This window comes from Gopherus evgoodei, chromosome 10 (genome assembly GCF_007399415.2).
Source record: "Gopherus evgoodei ecotype Sinaloan lineage chromosome 10, rGopEvg1_v1.p, whole genome shotgun sequence".
Classification (NCBI taxonomy): domain Eukaryota; kingdom Metazoa; phylum Chordata; order Testudines; family Testudinidae; genus Gopherus; species Gopherus evgoodei.
In genome coordinates this window covers 71,089,900-71,116,277 of record NC_044331.1, presented here as the reverse complement: position 1 = coordinate 71,116,277, position 26,378 = coordinate 71,089,900, and the positions used below count along the sequence as shown (strand labels likewise).

Sequence of the window (26,378 nt, the reverse complement as noted above, 5' to 3'; positions counted from 1 at the left end):
AAGCAAACGTGATTCTGGGATGCATTAACAGGTGTGTTGTAAACAAGACACGAGAAGTCATTCTTCTGCTCTACTCTGTGCTGGTTAGGCCTCAACTGGAGTATTGTGTCCAGTTCTGGGCACCACATTTCAAGAAAGATGTGGAGACATTGGAGAGGGTCCAAAGAAGAGCAACAAGAATGATTAAAGGTCTTGAGAACATGACCTATGAAGGAAGGCTGAAAGAATTAGGTTTATTTAGTTTGGAAAAGAGAAGACTGAGAGGGGACATGATAGCAGTTTTCAGGTATCTAAAAGGGTGTCATCAGGAGGAGAGAGAAAACTTGTTAATCTTAGCCTCTAATGATAGAACAAGAAGCAATGGACTTAAACTGCATCAAGGGAAATTTAGGTTGGACATTATGAAAAAGTTCCTAACTGTCAGGGTAGTTAAACACTGGAATAAATTGCCTAGGGAGGGTGTGGAATCTCCATCTCTGGAGATATTTAAGTGTAGGTTAGATAAATGTCTATCAGGGATGGTCTAGACAGTATTTGGTCCTGCCATGAGGGCAGGGGACTGGACTCGATGACCTCCTGAGGTCCCTTTCAGTCCTAGAGTCTATGAATCTATGAAAGTGTAGGTCACAACAATTTGAGAGACAGCAGAAGAATTTGAGGTATCAGGAATCCTTAACTGCATTCGTAACTCTTAGAGCAATGTGTAGTCTAATTGCTAGAGTAGTGGTTAGAATCAGTATAGTCAATCATACCTGTGTGGTGTGTGTGAGGACACAGCAACTCAAGTGTTATTTTGCTGTGTGGCTACTCTCACTCAAGCTAGGCTACCTTAAGAGAAGTAACTAGAGTGTAGATAAGTCAATTTTGCAGGGAAGACAGACCCTTAGTCTAGTATTTTAAGGTAGGTCTACACTGCCATTAGACACTCCTGGCTGGGCTATGTCAGCTGCATCGGGCTCGCAGGGCTCAGGCTAAGGGGCAGTTTAATTGTGGTGTAGACGTTCAGGCTCCAGGATCCTGCAGGGTGGGAGGGTCCCAGAGCTGAGGCTGGAGCTTAAGCCTAAATGTTTACACCTCAGTTAAACAGCCCATTAGTCCAAGCCCCATGAGCCTGAGCCAACTCACATGAGCCAGCTGTAGGTCGTTAATCGCAGTGTAGACCTAGCCTTAGAGGTGTGCAAATTCCTCAAGACGGGGTGGGGGGAAGGTAAAAACAGTTTTACTCTGTTTTTGTTAAAGATATTGAGAGTTTGATCAAATCAGGCATATGAAAAGGGTTGTATCCATGCATGTGTGAATGGATTACTACTCCCTTTTGCTAGAAGAATTTATTGGTGGGGGGAGGGGTTTAATGTGGAAGATCAGCCTTTTACTTGCCTGAATCACGAATGAAGCTGGAGAGAGAGAAAAGAATAGGAGCATGAGCTTGTCACCTCCTAGTAACACTGGAACCCTATCCACAAAATTAGTAACAGTAGCTGTTACAATTCTGCTTAACTTGCTGTTTAATACTGTAGCTTTGTCTGGCCATTGAACCAATATGCTTAGTCCTAGGCAGTTTCTAGGGCCTTATGGAGTTAAGAAGGTTGTGGAACTTGTCTTCTGAATCAAATGCAATGAGATTTCCAAATATTTAAAACATTGTGGATTTTATTTGTAATGAAATAGTTATATTAGCTTACTAAAGCAACCCACAGCTGATTAAAATAATTCAAAAATTAGAGAGTGTATATGAAATTGAACTAGGGATAAATTCAGACATTTTTAAAGGAGATGAATTGTCTGAGTTTTAATAACTTCTTTAAAAATTCAATTTGGAAATACTTATTTGAAACATGGTGGCTAATGTAACTTGAGCAAATTTTGAGAAAAGTATTTGTGAACCAGCTCAATACAAAGCACTTCTACAGTTAAAGGAATGCTGTCAGGATTTTGAGGTTATTTATATTTTAAACCAATAATTGCTGCAGTATTTTTTAAAAAACAAAACCCACCTACTTGTATTATGTGTTCAACTGCAAACAAGTCAGACAACCTGTGCTACAATAGGATAGGATTTTTATACCAGTTTGTATTGAATGAAAAGTATAGTAAGGTTTGTTATTTGATTCCATTTTAATTTAGCCAAAATTAAAGACTTAAAGGGCAATTCCTGAAAATTCTTCGGCACATTAGTAGGTTTACTTTGATACAAATCAGAACTTTTTTGTTGTTGATTATGAAAATGGCACTGTAAGAGGGTTGGTAATTTCTAGAGTGCCTCCCTGCCTCAACCCCAAGGCTCTGCAGCAACCTCCCTTACTTTGCTCTCTTGGATTCATCAATAACTCACAAAAAGCTTTCACAAGTGTAGTAAGTACTTTCCTTCTTGGGGGTCTGATTTATTAAAGTTCAAAACAATTCAGACCATTCTCAAAGTCCCAAAATAATTCAAGCAGCCATTCCTAGGCACTCTTACCTGGAATTCTTCCCCCAGCCTTTGCCTGCTTTTCCAACTCTCCATGGTTCAAAGAGGTCAGGGTGCAGACCTCCTCTGCTGCTCTTCAGGTGCTCTCTTGGTTTTTCAGGGTCTCTGCAGGAGCCTTGCTGCTCCCTGGAGATTTCTTTGTACCAGTTTCCAACTAGGTTGTGCCTGGATCAGCTCCTCCTTCACAAGGGGTCACTTCTCTGTTCCAGCTCTGTGCCTGTCTCACTTTTGATCATCCACAGCCTCAGGCCTCTCTTTTTCTAACCCCTAGAGGCCTGGTTTTGTCACGTGACCATATGTCACATGATTCAATTCATTTCCTCCACTGTGGAGGCAAATAGCTTGTCACAGGGGGGGAATTAGGGCCCGTTTCCCCTTAAGGGGCCATTCCCCTTGTGACAGGCACCATTATAAACTAAACTGTGGCCCTCATTCTGCAGTAGGGTCTGTTAACATGTACTCCATTGCTTCAATGGGCTTCCCCTTGGGCACGTGGGATTTAGGATTGCCAAGCACCTCTGCAGATTAGCTTTTTCTTATAAATAGACACTTCTGTCTGCCTCTTGAACATAAGAGCTATTTCTTTTGATTGCTTTATTTAGAAAGTAACTTTACTGTGTGCTGCTATTTGATTTCAAAGGACACTGCCAGGTTCAAATGCATATATTTTTGAAAAACAAATACAACAACTTCAAGCACTGAAACTGAAAGCAGTTTTAAAAATCTAACGTGCAGATTTGTGTGAAAATTTACAAACGTGCTTAACTTTACACACTGTGAGTAGTTCCATTGACCAGTAGAACTACTTGCACTGAGTTAAGTGCGTGTGTAAGTCTTTGCAAGATCAGGGTCTAATTTAATTTTTGCCTTTCTCTCTACTTGCAAAGTGAGAGCAGACTGGTCAATGTCACTTTTTAAATAGTTTCTAGTCAACTCAGGTCATTTAATACATTAGCAAGATGTAGCGCAATATGGATTTCAACTACTGATTTTTGTTTTTTAAAGGGTTTAAACTGTTCTCATTGGAAAACTTTTGGTTGGTTGTTTAAGTCATGGAAATGTTTCTATTGGTCTTAGTCTTTGTGAAAACTTATTTTTACAAAACCTGTGTTTTTAAGCCAAACCTGACCTAATTGTAACCTTTTTTTAAAGTAGTTTGATATGAAATTCTAAGAAGTGGGTTTTTACTCATGAGAGCTCATGCCCAAATAAATCTGTTAGTCTTTAAGGTGCCACCGGACTCCTTGTTTTTGTGCTGTGGCATCATCCCTGCTGAGCTCTGTGCCTTTATACTTACACACAACTATTTCAAATTTGATGACAATATATATCTCCAGATCAGTGGCACTGCTATGGGCACCTGCATGGCCCCACAATATGCCAATATCTTTATGGCCGACCTGGAACAACGCTTCCTCAGCTCTCGTCCACTCACGCCCCTTCTCTACCTACGCTACATTGATGACATCTTCATCATCTGGACCCATGGGAAGGAGACTCTGGAAAAATTCCACCATGATTTCAACAGCTTCCACCCCACCATCAACCTCAGCCTGGACCAATCTACACGGGAGGTCCACTTTCTTGACACCACGGTGCAAATAAGTGATGGTCACATTAACACCACCCTATATCGAAAACCTACCGACCGCTATGCCTACCTTCATGCCTCCAGCTTCCATCCCGGACACATCACACGATCCATTGTCTACAGCCAAGCACTGAGGTACAACCGCATCTGCTCTAACCCCTCAGACAGAGACCAACACCTACAAAATCTCCACCAAGCATTCTCAAAACTACAATACCCGCACGAGGAAATAAGGAAACAGATCAACAGAACCAGACGTGTACCCAGAAGCCTCCTACTGCAAGACAAACCCAAGAAAGAAACCAACAGGACTCCACTGGCCATCATATACAGCCCCCAGCTAAAACCCCTCCAACGCATCATCAAGGATCTACAACCCATCCTGGACAATGATCCCGCACTTTCACAGGCCTTGGGTGGCAGGCCAGTCCTCACCCACAGACAACCTGCCAACCTGAAACATATTCTCACCAGTAACTGCACACCGCACCATAATAACTCTAGCTCAGGAACCAATCCATGCAACAAACCTCGATGCCAACTCTGCCCACATATCTACACCAGTGACACCATCACAGGACCTAACCAGATCAGCCACACCGTCACTGGTTCATTCACCTGCACATCCACCAATGTAATATACGCCATCATATGCCAGCAATGCCCCTCTGCTATGTACATCGGCCAAACTGGACAGTCTCTACGGAAAAGGATAAATGGACACAAATCAGACATTAGGAATGGCAATATACAAAAACCTGTAGGAGAGCACTTCAACCTCCCTGGCCACACTATAGCAGACCTTAAGGTGGCCATCCTGCAGCAAAAAAAACTTCAGGACCAGACTTCAAAGAGAAACTGCTGAACTTCAGTTCATCTGCAAATTTGACACCATCAGCTCAGGATTGAACAAAGAGTGTGAATGGCTTGCCAACTACAGAACCAGTTTCTCCTCTCTTGGTTTTCACACCTCAACTGCTAGAACAGGGCCTCATCCTCCCTGATTGAACTGACCTCATTATCTCTAGCTTGCTTGCTAGCATATATATACCTGCCCCTGGATATTTCCACCACATGCATCTGAAGAAGTGGGTATTCACCCACGAAAGCTCATGCTCCAAAACGTCTGTTAGTCTATAAGGTGCCACAGGATTCTTTGCTGCTTTTACAGATCCAGACTAACACGGCTACCCCTCTGATATGTAATTTAAAAAATATGTTTTATTTCAAGATAAATTTTGGCAAGATACATGTTGTAATAAGGGTGAAAAAAATGTGTTTCTAACTAAGTTTTCAGACCCTAAAACTGAGGGCTTACAGTCAGCCTGAGTGCCGTTTCAGACAAGAAAAACAACATTCACACGTCAGGTTTTCCATTCTTGACGCACCAGGTGAATGGGTTGTTTTACTAAGCATTTACACTGTGGTGGGAGGGGAAACCCAAAGGAAGGGAGTGTAAAAGGGTGATGAGAGAGTGAGCCAGCACCCAATGTTGTTGGATAGCTGTCAGTACTTGGAGCTCCAAAATCTACTGCATTAATCTTTACAATGCTGCCAGCCATTAGCTAAGTGTGTTGCTGTGGCAGCAAATTCACATGATGTCAGAGAGAGTGGAAGTAAGTTCTTAAAAGATGTTTCCACAGGCAAGTTTAAATGCCCTTTAAAGTAAATGTACTGTCAGTTCTTTTTTTCCTCACCCCCATCATTTATATGTTTTCAAACATTTAGTTTTAGTTGTAAGTGTAACCTTAAATTTGAATTTCTTGTTTTTAAGTTTCTTTTCCCGTTAAGTTATTGATAAATGTCTACAGACTTTCTCCAGTTTAATCTTGTTTTTTGTCTGGGAATACCAGTCTAACATTTACAGTATCTTTGTGATGATGGAGTTCTATTAACAGGAATACTAGAGGAGAGTGCATCCACTCCTGAAGTCCTAAAATAACAGGCCCACTTCCTCATGCCATCTACTTACCAGACAAGTGTTTTTATGTAACTGCACTGTATTTACTTTTGTTATTGCATATAAAGAACCAGTTACTACAGCAACTCTCAACTCACATAGTATTTACCCCTGCAAACTGTATTAACTACAAACAGAGAACACCCAAAGAAACAATCACAGCATTCTGTCAGGTGAATGCAATGACCCAGAAAAATAGATACATAAAAATCCCTTTAACAATAGCCCAGCTCTTCCACCCACAAGATTTGGGCACAAAAGGGATCCTCCAACTGGAGATATATTTCATTCCAGAGGGTACTGGAGCTCAGCTGTCTCCATAGCATTATTCTCTCTTCTTTTGCCAAATCTCATGAAGCAATCCCTGCAGGGGATGGAGACTGGCTGGGATGGGGCAGACATGGGCAGCCCAAGAAATAGGGGGAGATGCACATCTTTCTCCCTGATAAGATTGTACACCCCATATTTTACATTATTTAGCGCAAGTTCTATTGTGCCCTGTATACGAGGTGCTTTACGACCCCAAAAGACATGGTTTCTACTTCAGCCTCATTTAAGACAGATGTAAATTGAGCATGGCAAACAATAATGAAGGGAAGATAGGGAGATAAGGGTATAAACAATATGTTCACACAGTTATATAGCCTAGCTATGTCCTCAGCTTGATGGTTCCAGCTCCCTTAAATGTGGGGAGAAAGATTTGTTTTGTTTGGGGTGTTGTTGTGGGAAGGGGTTGTTTGTATTTTTGTTTTGTTTTGGGAGGGATTGTTTTCTCTTCAAAGCCTTTGTGGATTTTGCCCTGATTGGCTGATTTCACGTAGTTACAGCAGTTATAGAAGTTGGTCTAAAGGAGGAAGGAAGAAAGGACAGTGGCTTTGCTGACTAGTCCAAGGAGGGAGTTCCATGCATATAGGGGGGTAGGCTAGAAAACATGAAGACAGGTTCAGTGTTGCTTTCACATAGATAATAGATTATTGATTATTCAAGTCATGTGTGTAAGCTGCTTAGTAAAACTGTGGCCAGATAAAATTATTTTGTTCAGAATAAGATTGTCATGATTAACCATTGCAAGAAGGTGCCCTGCTTAAATTCTTAGTTCACTTTATACTGTTAATTATAAAGGTATCATCCTGCTTCTACTGTGTGTTGACAGCTTCAAACATCTGTAAAGAAACAAGAATAATGCGTGTTTGTTTATCCACAGGACATGTCCTTATAGAGATTTCAAGCACAAACAAGATACTTAATGACAGCCTAGAGGAAAGTGTAAGTATTTTTTACTCTATCTAATCTTTTTGAAATAAAAGAACTGTTTTACTTTAATTTTAAATAACCCTATTATCACTTGCTTACTTTTAAAGTTCAAAAAATTTCATAAAGAGATTATATCTGAACTGGAGAAGAAAACAGAACTGGATGTAAAATATATGAATGTAAGTACACTGAATTAAATACCAGAAAAGAAATCTCATATATTTATTTGCATTGCGTGTAGCCATAGCAATTGTTTGTGCCTTTTTAAAATGATAATTTACAAAAGGAGCATACATAGAATTTGATCTTTAACTACTGAGGGATGTTTTCAACTTATTTGGTTTATTTTAGAAGTTATTCTGCAATGTACAACTATGTATTAGAGAATATTATCTAAATCCTAAATTAAAAAAAAAATTCTGTAACATTTTTCATTTATTTTTAATTGTAAATGAAAAACCTGAGAGTGAATTAACAGTGGAATTTTGTTTTGACTAGATTCTCCAACATGAAGAAAAATAATTGACATATTTGTAGCTTTAACGTTAATCATCATAACAATACAGTGGATTTCTTAGCTGCCTGCATTAGTGCTCTGATAGTTGTACTGTTGCATGCACTGCAAGATACTTCAATGCTTTGATTGCAGGCAACTTTAAAGCGATACCAAACAGAACACAGAAACAAGTTAGATTCATTGGAAAAATCTCAGGCTGAGCTGAAAAAAATCAAAAGGAAAAGTCAAGGTGGAAGAAACGCAATGAAATATGAGAGTAAAGAATTTGAGGTTAGTGTACTCGCTCCTCTTACTTATTGGCTCCTCTCTTTTATCCAGTTTAGGGAAACTGGTCAGTAATAGAAAACTTTCAGCTGTTAGTTCAAGTTCTCCTTTAGAGCAAACTGACTTTGATTTCTGTGCCTGTAATATATTTAATTATCATATAGAATAATTCCTATATTAGTTATTTGGCAACAGTTAGAAGAACTTCAAAACAGTTGTTATTGTTTTTGATTTTTCCCAAGTTATTTTGGGTTAAGAAGATTACTAGCATATGTAATAAAAAAAAACCTGACATTAAGGTTTAGGGTCCAATCCTATACTCCTTACATGGAGTCCCATTGATTGTATTACTCTTTGTAGGATCAGGCCCTGGATTTTGTTTTTTAACGTAGCTTCTATTTTTGTACTAGCAATTAATTATTGGTTGTAGTAATGGCATTTGGATTTCTGACTACTGGATTTACAATCAACATCAAATAGTAGGACATCCAGATACTATTACTTGTGGCCACAGTTAATTGCAACTTATTATATATTCCAGTACATACAAGCTTGAATTCTTAACTGTGCCCAAGCAAGTTCAGACACAGTGAGGGGCCTGGGAGGGTGGGGGAGAAGGTTGACAGAGGGCCAGCCACTGTTCCCTGAATCTGTTCCAGAAGCTGTGAATGGGCGACAGGATGGGTGAACTTGGTGTTCACCTGTTCTGTTCATTCCCTCTGGGGCACCTGGCATTGGCCACTGTTGGGAAGACAAGATACTGGGCTAGATCAACCTTTGATCTGACCGAGTATGGCCGTTCTTATGTTCTGCCTGGCCTTGGTATAACATAAAGCTGCAGGGAGACAGCTTTAAGTGATGCTATTAGCAGAAGACCATCTACCAGTAGAGAATCAGGACTAGTGGACCCTCACCTGATCACACACCCCTCCCCTTCCTTCCACTGATAAACTCCCTCTCTGCCATTCTATCTCCAACCCCCAACCCCTTTACACAAGTTCCTAGAGGAGCAGGTGGTATCAGCAAGTGTCAGACTAGGTGCAGGAGGTTCCAGTATGCTACTGGGGGACATTGTGTTGCCATCTTCGAGGGGAGACGTAAAACTTAGGACTGACTATTTGTGTTAATTAAAGATCACCAGATAATCTTTGTAAAAGACTGGTCTTAACTCCTCTGTGTACATATAACAGTTGCCTATAGTAACAATAGTGGGTAAAGTTAGACCTGTGTGTAGTTGGTCTATCAGTTGAAGTTTTTGAAGTGCTTTGGAAACCTTCATTCTGAAAGGTGTTAGGCTAAACATAATATATTATCACTTAGTATTACCTGTCCTAGTGTTCCTGTAAAGAGCCTTGCCATTATGATGCAAAATAAAAAATAGTAACATTGTGAAAGTAAACAGGTAGATTGTGCTGTTGCTTCAAATAATGGTACAAATTTTAATGTAAATGTTTTGTATGTATCAGATATACTCAAATACTTGTTTATTTGCAGTTTTCTTTGCACTTCCTTCAGTCTTCATTTCATGTTACATATTCTTTGAACATAGAAGATAAAGAAAAAAATTAAATGTTTTTTCTTTATAAAACAGTTGACATTTTAGCCAAGTATATTGAACATAACGTTTAGCTACTGTTTCTAGTTATTTGTATAATAACATAAGTTCAGTAGAGGAAGGATTGTCTTGTGGTTAAGATATTAGACTGGGATTCAGAAGATCAAAGTTTAATTCCCACCTCTGCCATAGACTTCCTTGATCACCTTGGTCAGGTCTCAGTCTCTCGGTGACTTGATTCCCCAGCCATAAATTGAGGTAGTGATAGTTCCATACTTCACAGTGGTTTTGTGAGGTTAAGTTTGTTAATATTTGTGAAACACTGATAGACTATAGTGATGGGAGCCCAGAGACAGGACCTGTGGGATAAAAAAAAAAAAAGACAGATAGATAATAACGTCTGAAGTTTAAAAAAAAAATACACAAATTGATTTGTTCTGCTCACTTGCTGCTAGTCTGAAGTAGTCCTATGACCTATTTCATTTCTGTGTGGAGGCTAGAAGTTCTTTTCCTTTGCTGCTGCACTGTATGGATTTTGTTTTTCTCTTCTAATATGTGCATGATTACTGGCAAACAATCAATTTTGTCTACTTTGGTGGGCATAGTAAGGATAAATAATTATCTGAAATGTAAAAGAGATGTTTAAAGCAACAGCTTCATGTTCCTTTACATAAAGGAATTCAGATTACTAGATTTCTTAAAATAATTCCAGAAAGGAACAAGATATGCTTAGATAAGTAGGGTTGTGTAAGAAAAGTCAAGCTCATGAGTAGCCTGAGCATAATTCATTATTAATTTATTAATTATTATTATTTAGTATTTGGAAACTGTGAGTTCTCGACAGAGTGATATTCAAAGATTTATTGCTGAAGGTTGCAGAGAAGCTCTACTTGAAGAAAAAAGAAGATTCTGTTTTCTGGTTGACAAGCACTGCAGTTTAACACAGCACATGCACTTCTATCATAAACAGGTCAGTGTGGCTGGAAATACAGGTGGCATGAATGCAAACACTCACAGGGCCTAATCAGGTGAGGTAAAACTGATAGGGCCTAATGAGGTGAGGCAAAACTCATCTCCTTTGTGTATGTTGAGGTCCATAAATGATAAAGATAATATAAAATATATTATGTAGCTCATGAAAATTTTATTTATTTAATAAAAAAATATTTTCAATGCAGTATTTTCGGTTAGTAATCCATTACTTCTTGTTGTAATACATTATGACCAGAAATCAAATATAATAGATCTTTCAATGGATTGATAGAATAAATATTCTATCTTACAGTACGACAGTTATTTCTATCACATAGCGTTACTTTACATTTGTATGTAAAGACTCCCTAGCAAGAGTATTTATATTAGGCTAAATTCTGTTGTCCCTGACATATGTACAACCCTATATACAACACTGAGTTTGCATGGATGTAATTAAAGGCAGAATGTGCCCCTTTACAATTCAAATGTTGGTTTAACCAAAAAAAAACCCCCCAAAACATATTATGTAACTTTTTTTACTGGTTACAGTGTGCAGATTTACTTAACTCCAAGTTGCCTGGATGGCAGGAAATGTGTAGTGATGCCACAAAAGTGCCAGAAAAAGTTATGAGTATGATAGAAGATATGAAGACGCCTTTGTCCACTCCAATCTCAGGAACTCCACAACCTTCACCAGTGACAGAGAGAAATAATATGGTATGTATTGGTTACAAGTTCTCAAGGTTGGATCGACTTCCCTGATCTCTTCATGTACAAAAACATTTGGACTCAAAAGCCATAACAAACAACTTGAATTATGATTCTGGAATGAGTTACAAACTGGAGCCTCAGTCCAGTAAATAGATGCATCAGGTAGATTCTTGTATCTACATGAAGCCCCATTGACTCCAGTGAATTCTGGGTTGCCAGGAAAAAGAAGGCATCGGCTCTCATGTTCAGACCCCTATTTGTAGGTGAAAATTTTTTTTGAAACACTTGAGTTTCTGAATGAAACTCAACTAAATTGGTAGCCATAAAATGGTCATAATATACTGAAATATACTTGGAACAGGGGGCACCCTGTTTACTTCAAGAGAGTAATTATTTTTTCTGAATTAAAAAGAAACCTAACTTACTATTTTCAAATGATTTGAAAAGATAATAGTGATTATATATCTGATGAAATATATAACAACCAGAGTGTAACTGAATGGAATACTTACGTTAGAAACTAGGCCCCACTCCTGCAACTGGTTCTGTGGGGAAGGTCCTTGCACCCCTGTGGCTCCAGTGGCAGAGGACTCCTCCAAGTTGTTTTTTTTTATCAAAGAAGTTGGGCAGCCAGGGACCTTCCACAATTTTAAGCTTGTATAATTTAAGAATATTTCGTTATTACTTTTTAGAATTCAGTGCTGCAAGTAATCTAAGAGGTCCCTGTCATTTTGTTACTATGATCATATTATCTTAATAAAACTTTGTGTCTTTAGGTTGGAAGAGTGCCCCCTGCTCCTACAGTTAGAGCATTTACTAGTCCTTTAGTTGACATGTTTAACAATCCACCAGCAGTTCCAAAGGTTCCTTCGGAAAGATTAAATAATTCAGCAGGTGAGTTTTTACTTGTTGAAATGTTATTTTAATGTAGAAAATGGGCTTCACTTTCATCTTGCTACTGATATACAATAAATACAAATGACATACTGTGCTATCTATCAAAAATTAGTGTAGCTGTCTTGGCTGTCACTGTAGTCACTATATGATATATCTTTGGAGTTCCAGCAGGAAAATCCTAGGGGAAGAAAAAATTGTCTTTCCAAAATGTTAGCGATATTCTTAGTAAAAAGATATTGCAGTAGGTAGCTGTCTAACAAGAAAAATGAAAATACTGAAGGGGGAAGAATGTTTTATGGTAAAAGCCCAAATCAAGAGATCTAGATTCTGTTGTAATCTCTAGAGCCGTGCACAGATACAAAATTTGTATCCACCTCCGATCCATGATCCACAAACATGGTCCGGATGTAGATATCTGTGGCTATAAAGTGGATATCCACAGATTTGCAGGGCTCTATCAATCTCTGCCAATTACTTCCTGATTAATTGTGAGCAAGACTCAAAGTGGGATTTTCAAAAGCACCTAATGTTTCACTTCAGTGGGAGTAGATTTCAGCTAACAGAATCTTTGAAAATCCCACCTTTAACCTCCCTTTGCCTAACTTCCCCATCTATAAAATGGTGAAAAATAGTAGTGCAGTGCTGGACCACATTTATTTAATGCCTGTAAAACTCTTGAGATTCTCTGATGGAAGTGTAATAAGTTTTAATATCATCCTCATGAAATACAGTATTTGGTCAGCCACATGACCGTCACTTTGCATTCTTAGCATACTGGTATGCCATTTTGTAAAGCCAAATGGAAATTGCTAGCATTCTAATTTAGCTCATTCTCTCTTAATCGAAGTGATTATTTCAGTGCATCCAAGTAATAAAAATGAACAAATATTGCATTGTTTAAAAAGGGTGCCAAAAGTAGTTTTGAAAAACAAGTGTGAGGTAAAATGAGTCTACTGTTTCATTGTTTCTCGCTGCTCAAATGGAAAATCCCATTAAGATTTGGGAAATGCCGTTAAGATTAGGATATGCTGTACTGGTGTTAAAACATTACGTCCAGATTATATTCTGCTTGTTAGAAAAAAAAACCTAGGGCAAGATCATAAGTTAAGGAATGCACAAAATTCTCCGAGATAATCAAAATAATGCTTGGCTCTCCTGCTCAAACACACTCAAACTATTTACAGTAACTCCTCACTTAACGCTGTAGTTATGTTCCTGAAAAATGCGACTTTAAGCGAAACAATGTTAAGCGAATCCAATTTCCCCATTAGAATTAATGTAAATGAGGGGGTGAGGTTCCAGGGAAATTATTTTTAACACACACACACACACACACACACACACACACACACACACACACACAAAATAAGTTTTAAACAAACAATTTAATACTGATACACAGTGATGATGACTGTGAAACTTGGTTGAGGTGGAGGAGTCAGAGGGTGGGATATTTCCCTGACTGCTAAATGATGAACTAGCAATTGGCTGAGCCTTCAAGGGTTAACTCTCTCACTCTGCAAGACAGCAGGAATGGAGGGAGATATGCGCATTTCCCTTAAGTACACTGCCTTGTTATTAGATCAGCTTGCTGAGACCTCAGCTGCTGCAGGCTCCCTTGGTCCTGAGCCCTGCTGTGTGGAAGATGGGGTAAGCCAGGTGCAGGAGCAGTGGGGAGGGAGACACCCTGACATTAGCCCCCCTCTTCCTTCCCTCCTCCTCGGTACAGCAAGCAGGAGTCTCGGGTAGCAGCTCCAAGGCAGAGGGCAGGACCAGCACATGGCAGTGGGGGGAGGGACACAGCTGAACTGCAGGCAGCTGCTGCACAGGGAACTTAAGGGAGTGGGGAGCTGATAGGGGGCTGCTGGTCCACCCTGGTTCCAAGCCCCCACCAGCTAGCTGCAAGGGACTGCTCTTCCTGCAAGCAGTAGTAGACAAAGCGGGCAGCTGTCAAACGAGGTTAGAAGGGAGCATTGCACAACTTTAAACAAGCATGTTCTCTAATCGATCAGCAACATAACAACAAAACAACGGTTAACCAGGATGACTTTAAGTGAGGAGTTCCTGTATTATGTGTAGTAGTTATGTCATTGACAAAAGTTTGAGACATCTTTGTAGTCACATTAATGGCCTGATTTTTTCAGTGGTGTCAAACACCTGCACCTTTACTGACTTCAACTGAAGCTGAGTTCTTGTTACAGATTTTATAGGCCTTTAGTTTCTGAACACAGTTAAAGTCTTCTGGAACCGGAAATGATAGCATGTCAGGTTTCTCATCAATGTGTACTTTAGCAACATCCAGTCACTAGAGGAAACCAGTCGTGGTCATTAAATTCTGTACATGTTTTACATTTACTAACTTAAAGTTATTGCGCTAGCCATAGTATTTGCTATACTTAGCAGAAGGAATATTGTGGTAATGTTAATTATTTGCAAATGGCAGTTGTGAAGATTTTACTGTAATTGGAAACCATTGAGCCAGGACAATAGATAGTTTGGATGAGCTGTTTGGTGGAAAATTTTGGTGCTGCTGTTGTACTTTTCTCTTTTTAGGCACCTGTTTCACTCTGTTACCCTGTGGTTATTGTTACACTGATTTTTTTAACAGGTAATTCAGATGATGCCAGTTTATCACGTTCAACTTCTGTTGCCACAGGACTGAACATAATGAAAAGGCAGAAAGTAAAAACTATCTTTCCACATACAGCTGGAACTAACAAGACATTACTTAGCTTTGCACAGGGAGATGTCATCACACTTCTTATAGCTGAAGAAAAGGATGGCTGGCTTTATGGGGAACATGACTTGACTAAAGTGTAAGTCAATCAGTGTATTACCTGATTCCAGCATCAGAGGGACAAATGCATCATATTCTATTATGTCTATTTAAATTGGCAAGTAGTTTTTTGCTTCCCTGTTCACTGTCATTGATTGGGAATTCTGAAGGAAGTGTTCAGCAACCAGGAAGGTGTTACTGCGGAGGCAAATTTGTCATATAGAAAGAAGTGTATATATCAGGGATCAGCAACCTTTCAGCAGTAGTGTGCCAAGTCTTCATATATACACTCTAATTTAAGGCGTCATGTGCCAGTAATACATTTTAACGTTTTTTAGAAGATCTCTCTATAAGTCTATAATATATAACCAAACTACTGTTATATGTAAAGTAAACAAGGTTTCCAAAATGTTTCAGAAGCTTTATATTAAATTAAAATGCAGATCTTATTAGTTTAGTGTGATCCTTGCCCTTGCTTAGTATTCCAATGTCCAGTGGCATGTATTTGGATATTTTAAGCAGCACACAGGCTTCTGAGTGATCAGTTGTTAACTGGCTGGAACCCCAGATCGACAGCTGAGGTGAGTGGAGCAGGCGGCTAGTAGGGCTCAGCGCCTGGACCCTGTCTGGCAGGGGGCCTGCACTGAAGCAAGATGAGTGGGGATGCGGGGAACCCCAGCTGGCAAGGGACCAGCAGCCGGAACCCCAGAGTGGCGGTGTGCTGAGCAGGTCAGCCCGCCCAGCTCGGGGGGTTCAGTAGTGGCCTGAGCATCTCCGCCAGCCCCCACTCTGGGGTTTTGGCTGCTGGCTCCTGTCAGCTGGGCTCACAGCCTGCTGCCAGACTGGGGTTCCTTCCCCCAGGCCAGCAGCAGGTGCTGAGTGGGACCGGCGGCAGGACCCCAGCTGGCAAGAGCCAGTGGTGGAAACCCCAGAGTGGCGGCGGGCTGAGCGGCTCAAGCCGCCGCCACTCTGGGGTTTCTGCTGCTGGCTTCTGCCAGCTGGGGTCTCAGCCCGCTGCCAGCCTGAGGTTCCTTCCCCCAGGCCAGCAGCAGGTGCTGAGTGGGACCGGCGGCAGGACCCTGGCTGGCAAGGGGCCAGCAGCGGGAACACCAGAGCAGCGGTGCCACAGGTTACCGACCCCTGGTATATATATAAAATCCTCTGAAAACAATATCACCAAAAGCCAGGCATAAAAGCTAAATCTTCATCTAGCCTTGTTGAGCCTGCTCTTCCACACAGTGCCATCAATTTAATAGTATAAATACTCAAATATATCAGGCTGTCCATTTTTTCCCTTTTTACAGAAAAGGATGGTTTCCATCATCATACACAAAACTACTGGAAGAGCCAGGTGATGAAACAGAACATGTTCCAGTGCGAAGGTAATGTTATTATGCGGTTTGTTGAACTGTCTAACGATCTTTAAACGTTACAGAAACTCTGTGTCCCAGTGATGCACGCAGCCAATTATCCAGTCCTACTCTGTTCCCAGAGGTGCTGCTTGCCGGTGACTGATGAAAGAGAGAGAAATCCTTCCAGAATGCACTCAGTGCAAATCCTCCAGTCTTCCCCACCCTATCCTCCCCCATGCACATAATGGTCTGATCTATGCTGGTCACTTCCTGTTCTCCCCCTGGGCTCCATTCAGTTAAATTCACCCCCCTTTCCCCTCTCTCATAATCCAAATGCAGTAGGAACCATTAAATGAGTCTCTTCTGCTTTTTTCTGCTCGCTAGACAAAGACCCACCACATTCAGTCAAGGTGATCACATTTTCTAGTAAACTTTTTTCTTCTTAAAATTAATTTCTCCTAGTGTTTTATTGTTCAGTAATGTGATCTATACTATAAATATTTTCTAACATTATATATTCTTTCTCATATGCCTTGATTAAACACCATCTTCTTTCACCAAAGACCCATATCTATTAAAACACTTTAAGTGCAAGTAGACCCACTGAAGTCAATGGGATGACTCGTGTATTAACAGCTACGCACATGTTTTTATGTTCTTTGCTGGACTGGGGCCCAAACCAGTATCAGTTGTTGTTTTAATTAAGCTATTATGTGCTTTTTTCCCGCTTTTAGCGCTGCACCAATCAGAAGTATCAGTTCTGTAAATCTAGCAGATAAAGGTGGTGTTGTCCTCCCCCCACCAGATTATCTGGGATCTTTGCAAACAGGCACAACTTCAGAAATGAGAGCAGATTCTTCCAAAGGTACTATTGTTAAAGCACCTGTGGCCACACCAGAAAGCACAACTCCAGTGAGTAAAATTGCATTACATTTAATCAGTTATATGGGTCCAACAGTTCTTTTCCATCCTTTATCATTTGTCTGGCCATCTGACTGATCTCCTCACAGGCTGTGTATTGTTTTATCTTGTTTGCTATTGAAGACCATGTATGCATGTGCCTTATCAATCAGCAAACCCTCTTTGTGTCTGGGCATAGTGTAGCAAGCACTCCTCCTTTAGCGCCCCCTGCTGACAGCCATTGCAGTTCCATGGTGGGGTACTTCTTGCAACTCAGCCCTCCAGCCAGGTCACAGACAGTTCTACTACTTCTAGGATAAACCAATCGTCCAACAAATAATAGTCCATTGGCCTTACACTGGGCCTTCAGTCCAACTCTGGACTCACTAGCCCTTACCACTGGTATCCAGAAGTTTCAGTAGTCCTTATCTGTGCACCTTCTTCAGTAGGCTAGTAGTGGGGACAACAGTCCCACTCCTTCCCTCCCTCCTCCCTTGGGTTCCAGTCCTGTGCCTTTTAGTAAATAGTCAAGGCTTGACTACACAGACCCCTTGCTCCATCCCTGGACCACTTCCTACCTTCCTTCTTCCTCTGTTGAGAGCCTTTGCCATAGCCTCTTCCCAGGATCAAAGTGTATCAACTTCTCCCTCTTCAATCCTCTTCCACAGGCTCACTGCACAGCTTCTTTGAACTTTCTATCACCCCAGCAGGCGTCTTCCTGCTCCCTGCAGGCCTCTTCACCAGTACCAAGTATCCTGGGCAGACTTCCTTCCTTCTACTTTCCTTCCCAAGAGCCTTGGACTCCCAGGTGCAGCCCTACCTTCCTTCATAGAGGCTCTGTCTGCCAGCAGTCCCTCTCAGCTCCCTGACTCCAGCCAGGCTTCTCTTGTTGAGAGAGCCAGAGACCTGCCTGGTTCAGCCTTTTTCATTCCTGCCCCTGCCCCGCCTGCTGCTTCAACACACACACAGTGCAGGTGTAGCCGGGAGAGGCTGATTGAGCCCACAGCTTACATTAACAGCTTCTGCCCCCATCACACATCCCTAATGTCAAAGTCTTTTTTTTGCCAAACTGTCCCATTGTAAGAATTATTTTTCCTGATGTCTAATTAAAACTTTTTCCTTTGGAAGCTCGGGCTACTACTTATTAAACTACCTTTAACCACCTGAAATAATTTTTATTTCTCACTATTGTTATATAGTGCCTCCTCTAATCTACATTTACGAGTTTGTCTACTTTTCTCTAAAAGACATACCCACTTTCTCTTTCTCATGCATCCCTGTCATTTTATCAAACTGGTTACTCTTTATTAAGATTCTTACTAAAACAAAATAAGCATTTAATGTAAACAATTCTGTGTTGTTATTTCAGTTCAGAAAGTGGAGATGCATCTTAGCATGTGTAAAAAGGATAGATAGATTAGAAATAGACAGACAGACCCATTGTTTTTAATACATTCAAAAATAACAATGTAACAAACATTAAAAACTGAGTGCCCTGCACGGTGTCAAATATCAGAAAGGTGGCCGTGTTAGTCTGTATCCACAAAAACAATGAGGTGTCCGGTGGCACCTTAAAGACCAACAGATTTATTAGGGAATAAGCTTTCATGGGTAAAACCCCCCACTTCTTCAGATGCAACCGAAGATGCCTCTGAAGAAGTGGGGTCTTTTTCCCACAAAAGCTTATGCCCAAATAAATGTGTTAGTCTTTAAAGTGCTACCAGACTCCTCGTTGTTTTTATTAAAAACTGACATCTTATTTAATTGCTAATCAATAGCAGATAGGCCTAAAAATAACACTGCCAAAGTTAATATGTGTCCTTAGGGACCTGATCCAATGGCCACTGAAGTCAGTTAGAGGCTTTCTATTGAGTTCTGTTGGCACTGGATCAAGCCTTTTTAGGAACAGGGCCAGCTCCGGGCACCAGCCCTGCAAGCAACTGCTTGGGGTGGCCAACGGTGAGGAGTGGTACGTCCAGGTCTTCGGCAGCGGGTCCCTCACTCCCTCGCGGAGTGAAGGACCAGCCATCAAATTGCCGCCAAAGACTGAAGCGGCAGCGGTAGAGCTGCAGATTGTGATGGCGGCTTTTTTTTTTTTTTTTGCTACTTGGGATGGCAGAAACCCTGGAGCTGGCCCTGTTTAGGAAACACCACATTTTTTCCATTTCAGTCCTTGTCTTTAAGCTAACGTTAAGAAGGGAGAGGAATTGTTTAGGAGCATAACTAGGAATAATATGATTTTTTGGAAGTGAAATTTAGGCTGAATGTTGAGAAAACTTCCCAGCACTGGAAGATATTAAACCCTTGAATAAAATCTCAAGGAAGGTGATGGAAAACCGATCACTTACATCATTTTAAAATTATAATAGTCCAAGCAATTGAGAGCAATGAGCCACATTCTGCCTTCAGAAAGATCTGTGCAACCCCATATAAGTAAATGGTGTTGTGTGGGTATAACTGATGGCAGAATATAGCTCATAGTCTATAAAATAATCGTACACGGACCCGGGGGAGTATTTAGAAACACGCATTAAGTCCCATATCCTGCAAACATACACGACTGAATGGACTGCATTTTTTACCTATTCATTTGTAAGCTTGGTAGTTTAGCCATTAAATCTGAATACAAACGATGCGTGTTGATTGCTGAGTTTATACCTAACTCTGATAAATGATTTTGCTCAGATTGTTTCCCAAAATTTCTGAAGCAGAATACCTGCTTTGGGGGGGAAAATCTGCTTTAATATAACAGTCTGTGAGGCAGTAGTTGAAGCTCTGCTAAAACTGAGTTGCAGTGCCACAGTAAGATGTCAAATTTTAATAGTGTATAATTCCATTGTGAGTGTCTTTAAATTCCATATTGCCTACCACTCTGTCACGAATGAATAACGAAATAGAATTCACATTTAGTTACTGCACCAGAAATAAACAGAAAACTAGTATGACTGAATTAAGTATTTTATAACTACAGTAAATTTAATTAGCACTGTAAACTGTCATGTTTGTGCTTGCTAAGTGATCTGCTGGAACATATAGTAGAAATGAGAATGCCCCTGTAAATCTCATACTGTGGCAATGTGAAATATAGAAGTCTCAGAACATCCTGCTGGGAAAGTGGATCGCAGAAATTGAAAGTTTGTTACATCTTTTTGATTAATATTAAAATATTCAGTTAGTGATCAATAACATGTCTATGATAGTACTTGAGAGCAGTGACTTTCAGGTGGCATCAGAAAACTATAGTCTTTATCAAAGAGGTCTCTCGCTCTCTCCTTTTTTAATTAATTTATTAATATAATTAGATGTGTGCAAGTGCCTAGATACAGTGGTGGCAGGCACTTTTTTTAATTAGACAAAATAGATTAGCCTATATATTTGTGTCTGCATATGGGTATTTGTGGTTCTCTGTCCACATGTATCTCAAAAATTTAGAGAATGAGCAATATTTCTGGAAATTTATGAACTAGTAAATGCTATTTTTAATAATGGTTTAATAAACAATAAGTAACTATTATCCAAAACCTCACATTATTATAGTATTATTTTGAAGATTTGAACTCAGGCAAAAAGATTTACATGACACACATTAACCAGTTACAAATACAAGTTATGATGTATCTGAAAGTTGGGTTATTTCCAAATAATAAAATAAAATGTGGGGGGAAAGAAGGGAGTATTTACATATGAAATAATGAAGTTTGACATGCCCAGAAGGGAAAAAAAAAATCTGAATTCTCCTTGAGGAAGAAACAATATTTCTTTTAAGAATTAATTGTCATAACATCAAAATTTGGATTGGCTTTTTTAAAATAAAACACGACCTACAGTATTGGCTGATTCCTTTATAGAATCTGAAGATTTGCCAGTTCAGCTAGCCAGGTCTCTTGGAAATGTCCTCTCTTACTGCATATGGTTTCCAATGCAGTGAGCTTCCCTTTGATCTTCTGTTGCCTTGCTTAGGAGTTCCACAATAATATTCATACATATACAAGAAGAATTACTTGTAGACACAAGCCAAAATATATATCACTTGCAGATGCAGAAACTCAAAGATTCCCTGCCAAATGAGAATGTTTGATAAATAATTCAATACCTCCTATGAAAAGTAAACGTCTGACTCTCGCAAAGGCTATGCTACGAGCTGGGGAGTGATTCCCCTACGTATGCATACTTACGCTAGCTCTCATCGAGATAGCAGCGTAGTCACGGTAGCAGCAGCGGACTCTTTGGTCTAAAATAGTGCTTTTTTGTAGGGATTTTTTTTAATTGCTGTTAAAGGGCTAATTGATTATTGCCAGTACATGGTGGCATTTGCTGATGGTTTTGTTTTTTTTTCTGATGTGGTTTGTGTTTTATATATCAAAGCTGCCTAGAGCTTAGAATAAGCACCGTTTTATGGTATTTATGGATTTATACGGGGAAACATTTTTTAAAAATTGGTGCCTCATTACAATACACATTAAAATACTGGCCTATGATATGCAATTAATAAAAGATTTTAAAACCTGTATATAGAATACTTTAAAATGTGATATATACCCACTTGCGTATGACTCTCCTACCTAACTATTTATTAATTTTAAAATGTTAATTTGTTATGTGAGTATAAAATAGGGGACAGATCCTCGTATATCCACCAGAAATACAACCTTAAATAGAAACCAGTAATTGAACACGTTATTATCTGTTTGCTTATATGTCACTTCTGACAAGGCATTTAAGTGTAATCTTAATGTTTACGTTTCAAAAATATTTTCAGACTTGGAAACAGAATGAGTTATTTTAAAAAAAAAATCAAAGCATTATTTCTCCTTCCTCCTGGCTTACGTATTCCTTTAGGGATTAACGTTGCTTTTTTGGAGTGCAAGACCATTCATTCAATGCAGGAGTGCTGGGGGTGCAGTAGCACCCCTTGGCTTGAAGTGGTTTCCATCATATACAGGGTATAGTTTTCTTCAATGGCTTTCAGCACACCCTCTATAAATTGGTCCAACGCCACTGCTTCAATGGGGGTAATAACAATTTATACACTTGAGCATGGCCACATCTCCTAATATTGTACATGTAAATGTTCTTCCAATAGCCACACTGCATTTGTTGTTAAACTCTGTAGACAGTTGTGCTATTACTTTCTTTGCTTTTGGATTTATTATTAGATGGGGTAAACAGCTGTTGTTGCCACTGGTGCAAGTAAAATCAATTTCTTGCTGGTACCAGAGGTGGGGGCAGGAGGCCACCAGCTAAGGGGGGCATGTGATCTCCCCATGCGACTCCTCACCGCCCCAGCCCAGGGCCCCCCCGCTCTCCCCATCCCATCCTCATGATCCATCCCATGTTATCTTGGGGGGGTGGTTCTGTCCTCCTCCTGCTGCACCACGGAAAGGAGCAGAACCCCCAGCCCTTCCATGGAGCTGTGTCTCCGTCAGTGTACTACAGACTTAACAGCAGCCCCACCAGAAGACAGTGCTGGGAGGGCGAGGCTGGGGGCGGGCAGTAAATCAACTACAGTAGAACCTGAGAGTTATGAATTGATCAATCTACCACACACCTCGTTTGGAACTGAAAATATGCCATCAGGAAGCACCAGAGACCAAAAAAAGCAAATATAGTACAGTATTGTGTTTTAAAAAAAATACTGGGAAAGTTTTAAAAAAAGATTTGACAAAGTATCTAGGAACTTCCAAAATAATTATGTGAACGAAGCACCTACATTATGAAACATTTGCAGTTTTCATTTTTGGATGAAGAATAAATGAGCCTTAACAATTATATAATGTCAGAATTATATATTGGTTCACTGATTCTATTGCTGACTGGTGAGTCCTACTAGATCAACATGTCCTTTGACTATAATCACGTTTGCAATAGTTTAAAGATTTATTAGCACAGTGGAAGTTGCTAAGCAAGCAGTACAGTGAGTTCTTTGCCATGTGACAGGGAAAGAGGTGACTTTCTGTAGTTCTCTTAAATTATTGCATCAGTTAAATTGTCTCAGCAGCATTGTGCTTGTAGTTTTTCATGTGGTTAATTTACCTCTTGTGACTTTTAGAGACCATTCATTTTAGGTGATTTTTAAAAATTAATAAACATAATGATAGTGGCCTCTGTGCTGTCATTGCATGGAAAAACCCAGAGGAAGAGCAAAATCACCTGTAAAATTCTAGCTTGTTCCCCTTGGGTAGTTAGAGCTGCATGTTCCCCTCAGAGGAAAAGATGGGTTTATAGCCTCTTAGAAAGGAGAGAGGGGCGCTACGGGAAAGCTCTGTGGATATGAAATGTACATAGGGAAAAATGAGTTCCACAGCTCCTGAGGACGTGATCTTCATCACTTCTGTCTGGGGTGCCCCTAAGGCCTTACAGCAACATTTCTGCAGTGCCCACTTGCTGCCTCTGACCTTTTCCACTCCAGAAGGGATAGAAGTTGTAGAGAGAAATCACTGCCACTTACATCAGAAGGGAAGCCAGCTGTGGTGAGTCATGCCCGCTCTATGCCCCTTGCCTACTCCAACCCCTTCCCCTAAAAGAACCCACAAAACGCAGACCAAGTGACGCTCACACGGAGGAGCGTGTACATATTCAGGGAAAAGGGGAGCACAATGTGGAGTTACTTACTTACTGCCTGTCCCTCCCACTTCTTTGGCAATTTTTTTAAAACCCTTTCCCTGTGAAGGCATGGAAACAGACTCCATGTAACACCAGGCTGATCTAGAATGTTTTGCACTATTCGGTTAGTGTTCAAATGGAACAATGTACAACTGAATGCAATTTATTTGGAAGCACCATTTAACTCACTGAAGTATTTTGACTTACAAAGAGTGGATAGCTTAGTGGCTTAGGTATTGGGGCTTTGCTTCTGTGTTCTTGGTTTAAAGCTGAGGCAATGAAAGTTACTTTCACTTCATGAAAACTCTCACTCTCACTCACACAGACCTTGGGAGACAGGCCAGTCCTCACTTACAGACAGCCCCCCAACCTGAAGCAAATACTTACCAGCAACTACACACACCACACCACAGAAACACAAACCCAGGAACCAATCCCTGTAACAAACCCCATTGCCTGCTCTGTCCCCATATCTACGCTAGCGACACCATCAGAGGACCCAATCACATGAGCCACACCCAGGGCTGGCGCTTTCATTTAGGCGGCCTAGGCAATCACCTAGGGCGCCAGGATTATTGTTGGAAGGCATTTTGCCAGAGGGGGCAGCAGGCGGCTCCGGTGGAGCTGCCGCAGTTGTGGCTGCGGACGGTCTGCTGCTCCCACAGGTCTGGTGGAGCTGCCGCAGTCGTGCCTGCGGATGGTTCATTGCTCCTGCGGGTCTAGTGGAGCTGCTGCAGTCGTGCCTGCGGACGGTCGGCTGCTCATGCGTCTCCGGTGGACCTCCCGCAGGCACGACTGCGGCAGCTCCACCAGAACCGTGGAGCACCCAACCGTCCACAGCCACGACTGCGGCAGCTCCACCGGAGGCGCGGGGTGGCGAAATTGCCATGCGCCTAAGGCGCTAAAACCCCTAGTGCCGGTCCTGGCCACACCATTGGGCTCATTTACCCGCACATCTACTAATATGATATATGCCATCATGTGCCAGCAATGCCCCTCTGCCATGTACATTGGTCAAACTGGACAGTCTCTACATAAAAGAATAAATGGACACAAATTGGATACCAGGAATGGTAACAAACAAAAGCCAGTAGGAGAACACTTCAATCTCCTTGGACATTCTGTAACATTTAAAAGTAGCCATACTTCAACAAAAAAAACTTCAAAAACAGACTTCAAAGAGAAACTGCAGAGCTACAATTCATTTGCAAATTTAACACCATTAATTTGGATTTGACTACGGACTGGGAGTGGCTGGCTCACTACAAAAGCAATTTTTCCTCTCTTGATATTGACACCTCCTCATCAATTATTGGGAGTGGACCACATCCACCCTGATTGAATTGGCCCTGTCAACACTGGTTCTCCACTTGTGAGGTAACTCCTTTCTCCTCATGTGTCAGTATCTTTATGCCTGCATCTGTAAGTTTCACTCCATGCATCTGAAGAAGTGGGTTTTTACCAGCGAAAGCTTATGCCCAAATAAATCTGTTAGTCTTTAAGGTGCCACCGGACTCCTCGTTGTTTTTGTGGATACAGAATAACATGGCCACCCCTCTGATATTTCACTTCATGGGGCAGAAAGATTCCTTACAGAACAATTACATTTAAAAGGATTAGTATAGCAGCCCAGGTTTTAAAAATACTTCATTTTGATGGGAGGGGAGGCAAGTTTAATAACAAGCAACCCATGATTCAGGCTATGATACACCAAGGTATTTAAACGCTTCAAGGGTGTGAGCAATCTCATTGACTTCAGTGGGACTGCTCATGCACATAAAGTTAGTTACATGCTTAAGTACCTTGCTGAATTGGGGCCTAAATGAGTATGGATCCCTAAATGCCTTTTCAACCATACTGGTGAAATTAGAAGCCATACATCTAGATTTAACTATGTTCATTTGTTGAATGTACATAAAAACAAAGGTTTTCCAATTTTCTTTCTAACAGTTGTATACTTCAAAAATTAAACACCTAGAATACCTATGCAAAGGAAATGCTTAGTGTAAACCAAATGAGGACTCATTTACTGGTTGACAATCATGTATTCCTATAATTTTATCCAAGTGTGTGTGTTCAAATATAAAACTGTAATTTTTCATCATCTTTGAACTGCTGTTTCATTCTTTGGTTGACAACTGTTAGAAGTAACATGATTGTTTATTTTGCAGTGTACATTTATTGAACTGATTTATGGATTGACTTATACAGTTGATTTAGTATAATTTTTCTCTCTAGTAGGCAGTATAAAGAGAAACTAGTTTAATGGCCTCAAGAAAACATTTCAGATATGTGTCTGAAATGTCACTTCTATGATAGTGACACTTCCTTATCTCAGCTGTAAAACTGACTATTATCATAACATTATGGCAGTGCAACACTGCCATCTTTTGGGTAGTTATCTGAACTTCATAACTGCACATGTATTTCAGGAGGAAAAGTAATGTACAATACCAGATATTAATTTTAACCAGACAGTAATATTTTTGGCTCATATTTAAATATGTGACTGTTAATAGTAATAAAATGGTAAAGATATGGCTATTCACATCCTTT

The 26,378-nt window shown here is 40.4% G+C and overlaps 1 protein-coding gene across 3 annotated transcripts in view; it reads left to right on the top strand.

Moving 5' to 3' along the window:
* BAIAP2L1 (BAR/IMD domain containing adaptor protein 2 like 1) overlaps positions 1 to 26,378 on the top strand; it is a 64,848-nt gene that overhangs the window by 35,768 nt on the left and 2,702 nt on the right. For 2 of the 3 annotated variants that reach the window (XM_030576971.1, XM_030576969.1), the window contains 9 exons: positions 7,223 to 7,284; positions 7,380 to 7,451; positions 7,922 to 8,059; positions 10,426 to 10,578; positions 11,133 to 11,300; positions 12,071 to 12,188; positions 14,800 to 15,007; positions 16,272 to 16,349; positions 17,054 to 17,231. In XM_030576971.1, the coding sequence (XP_030432831.1) occupies positions 7,223 to 7,284; positions 7,380 to 7,451; positions 7,922 to 8,059; positions 10,426 to 10,578; positions 11,133 to 11,300; positions 12,071 to 12,188; positions 14,800 to 15,007; positions 16,272 to 16,349; positions 17,054 to 17,231 (1,175 nt within the window). The remainder of the gene's footprint in view (positions 1 to 7,222; positions 7,285 to 7,379; positions 7,452 to 7,921; positions 8,060 to 10,425; positions 10,579 to 11,132; positions 11,301 to 12,070; positions 12,189 to 14,799; positions 15,008 to 16,271; positions 16,350 to 17,053; positions 17,232 to 26,378) is intronic. The other variant, XM_030576970.1, reaches the window with a different exon arrangement.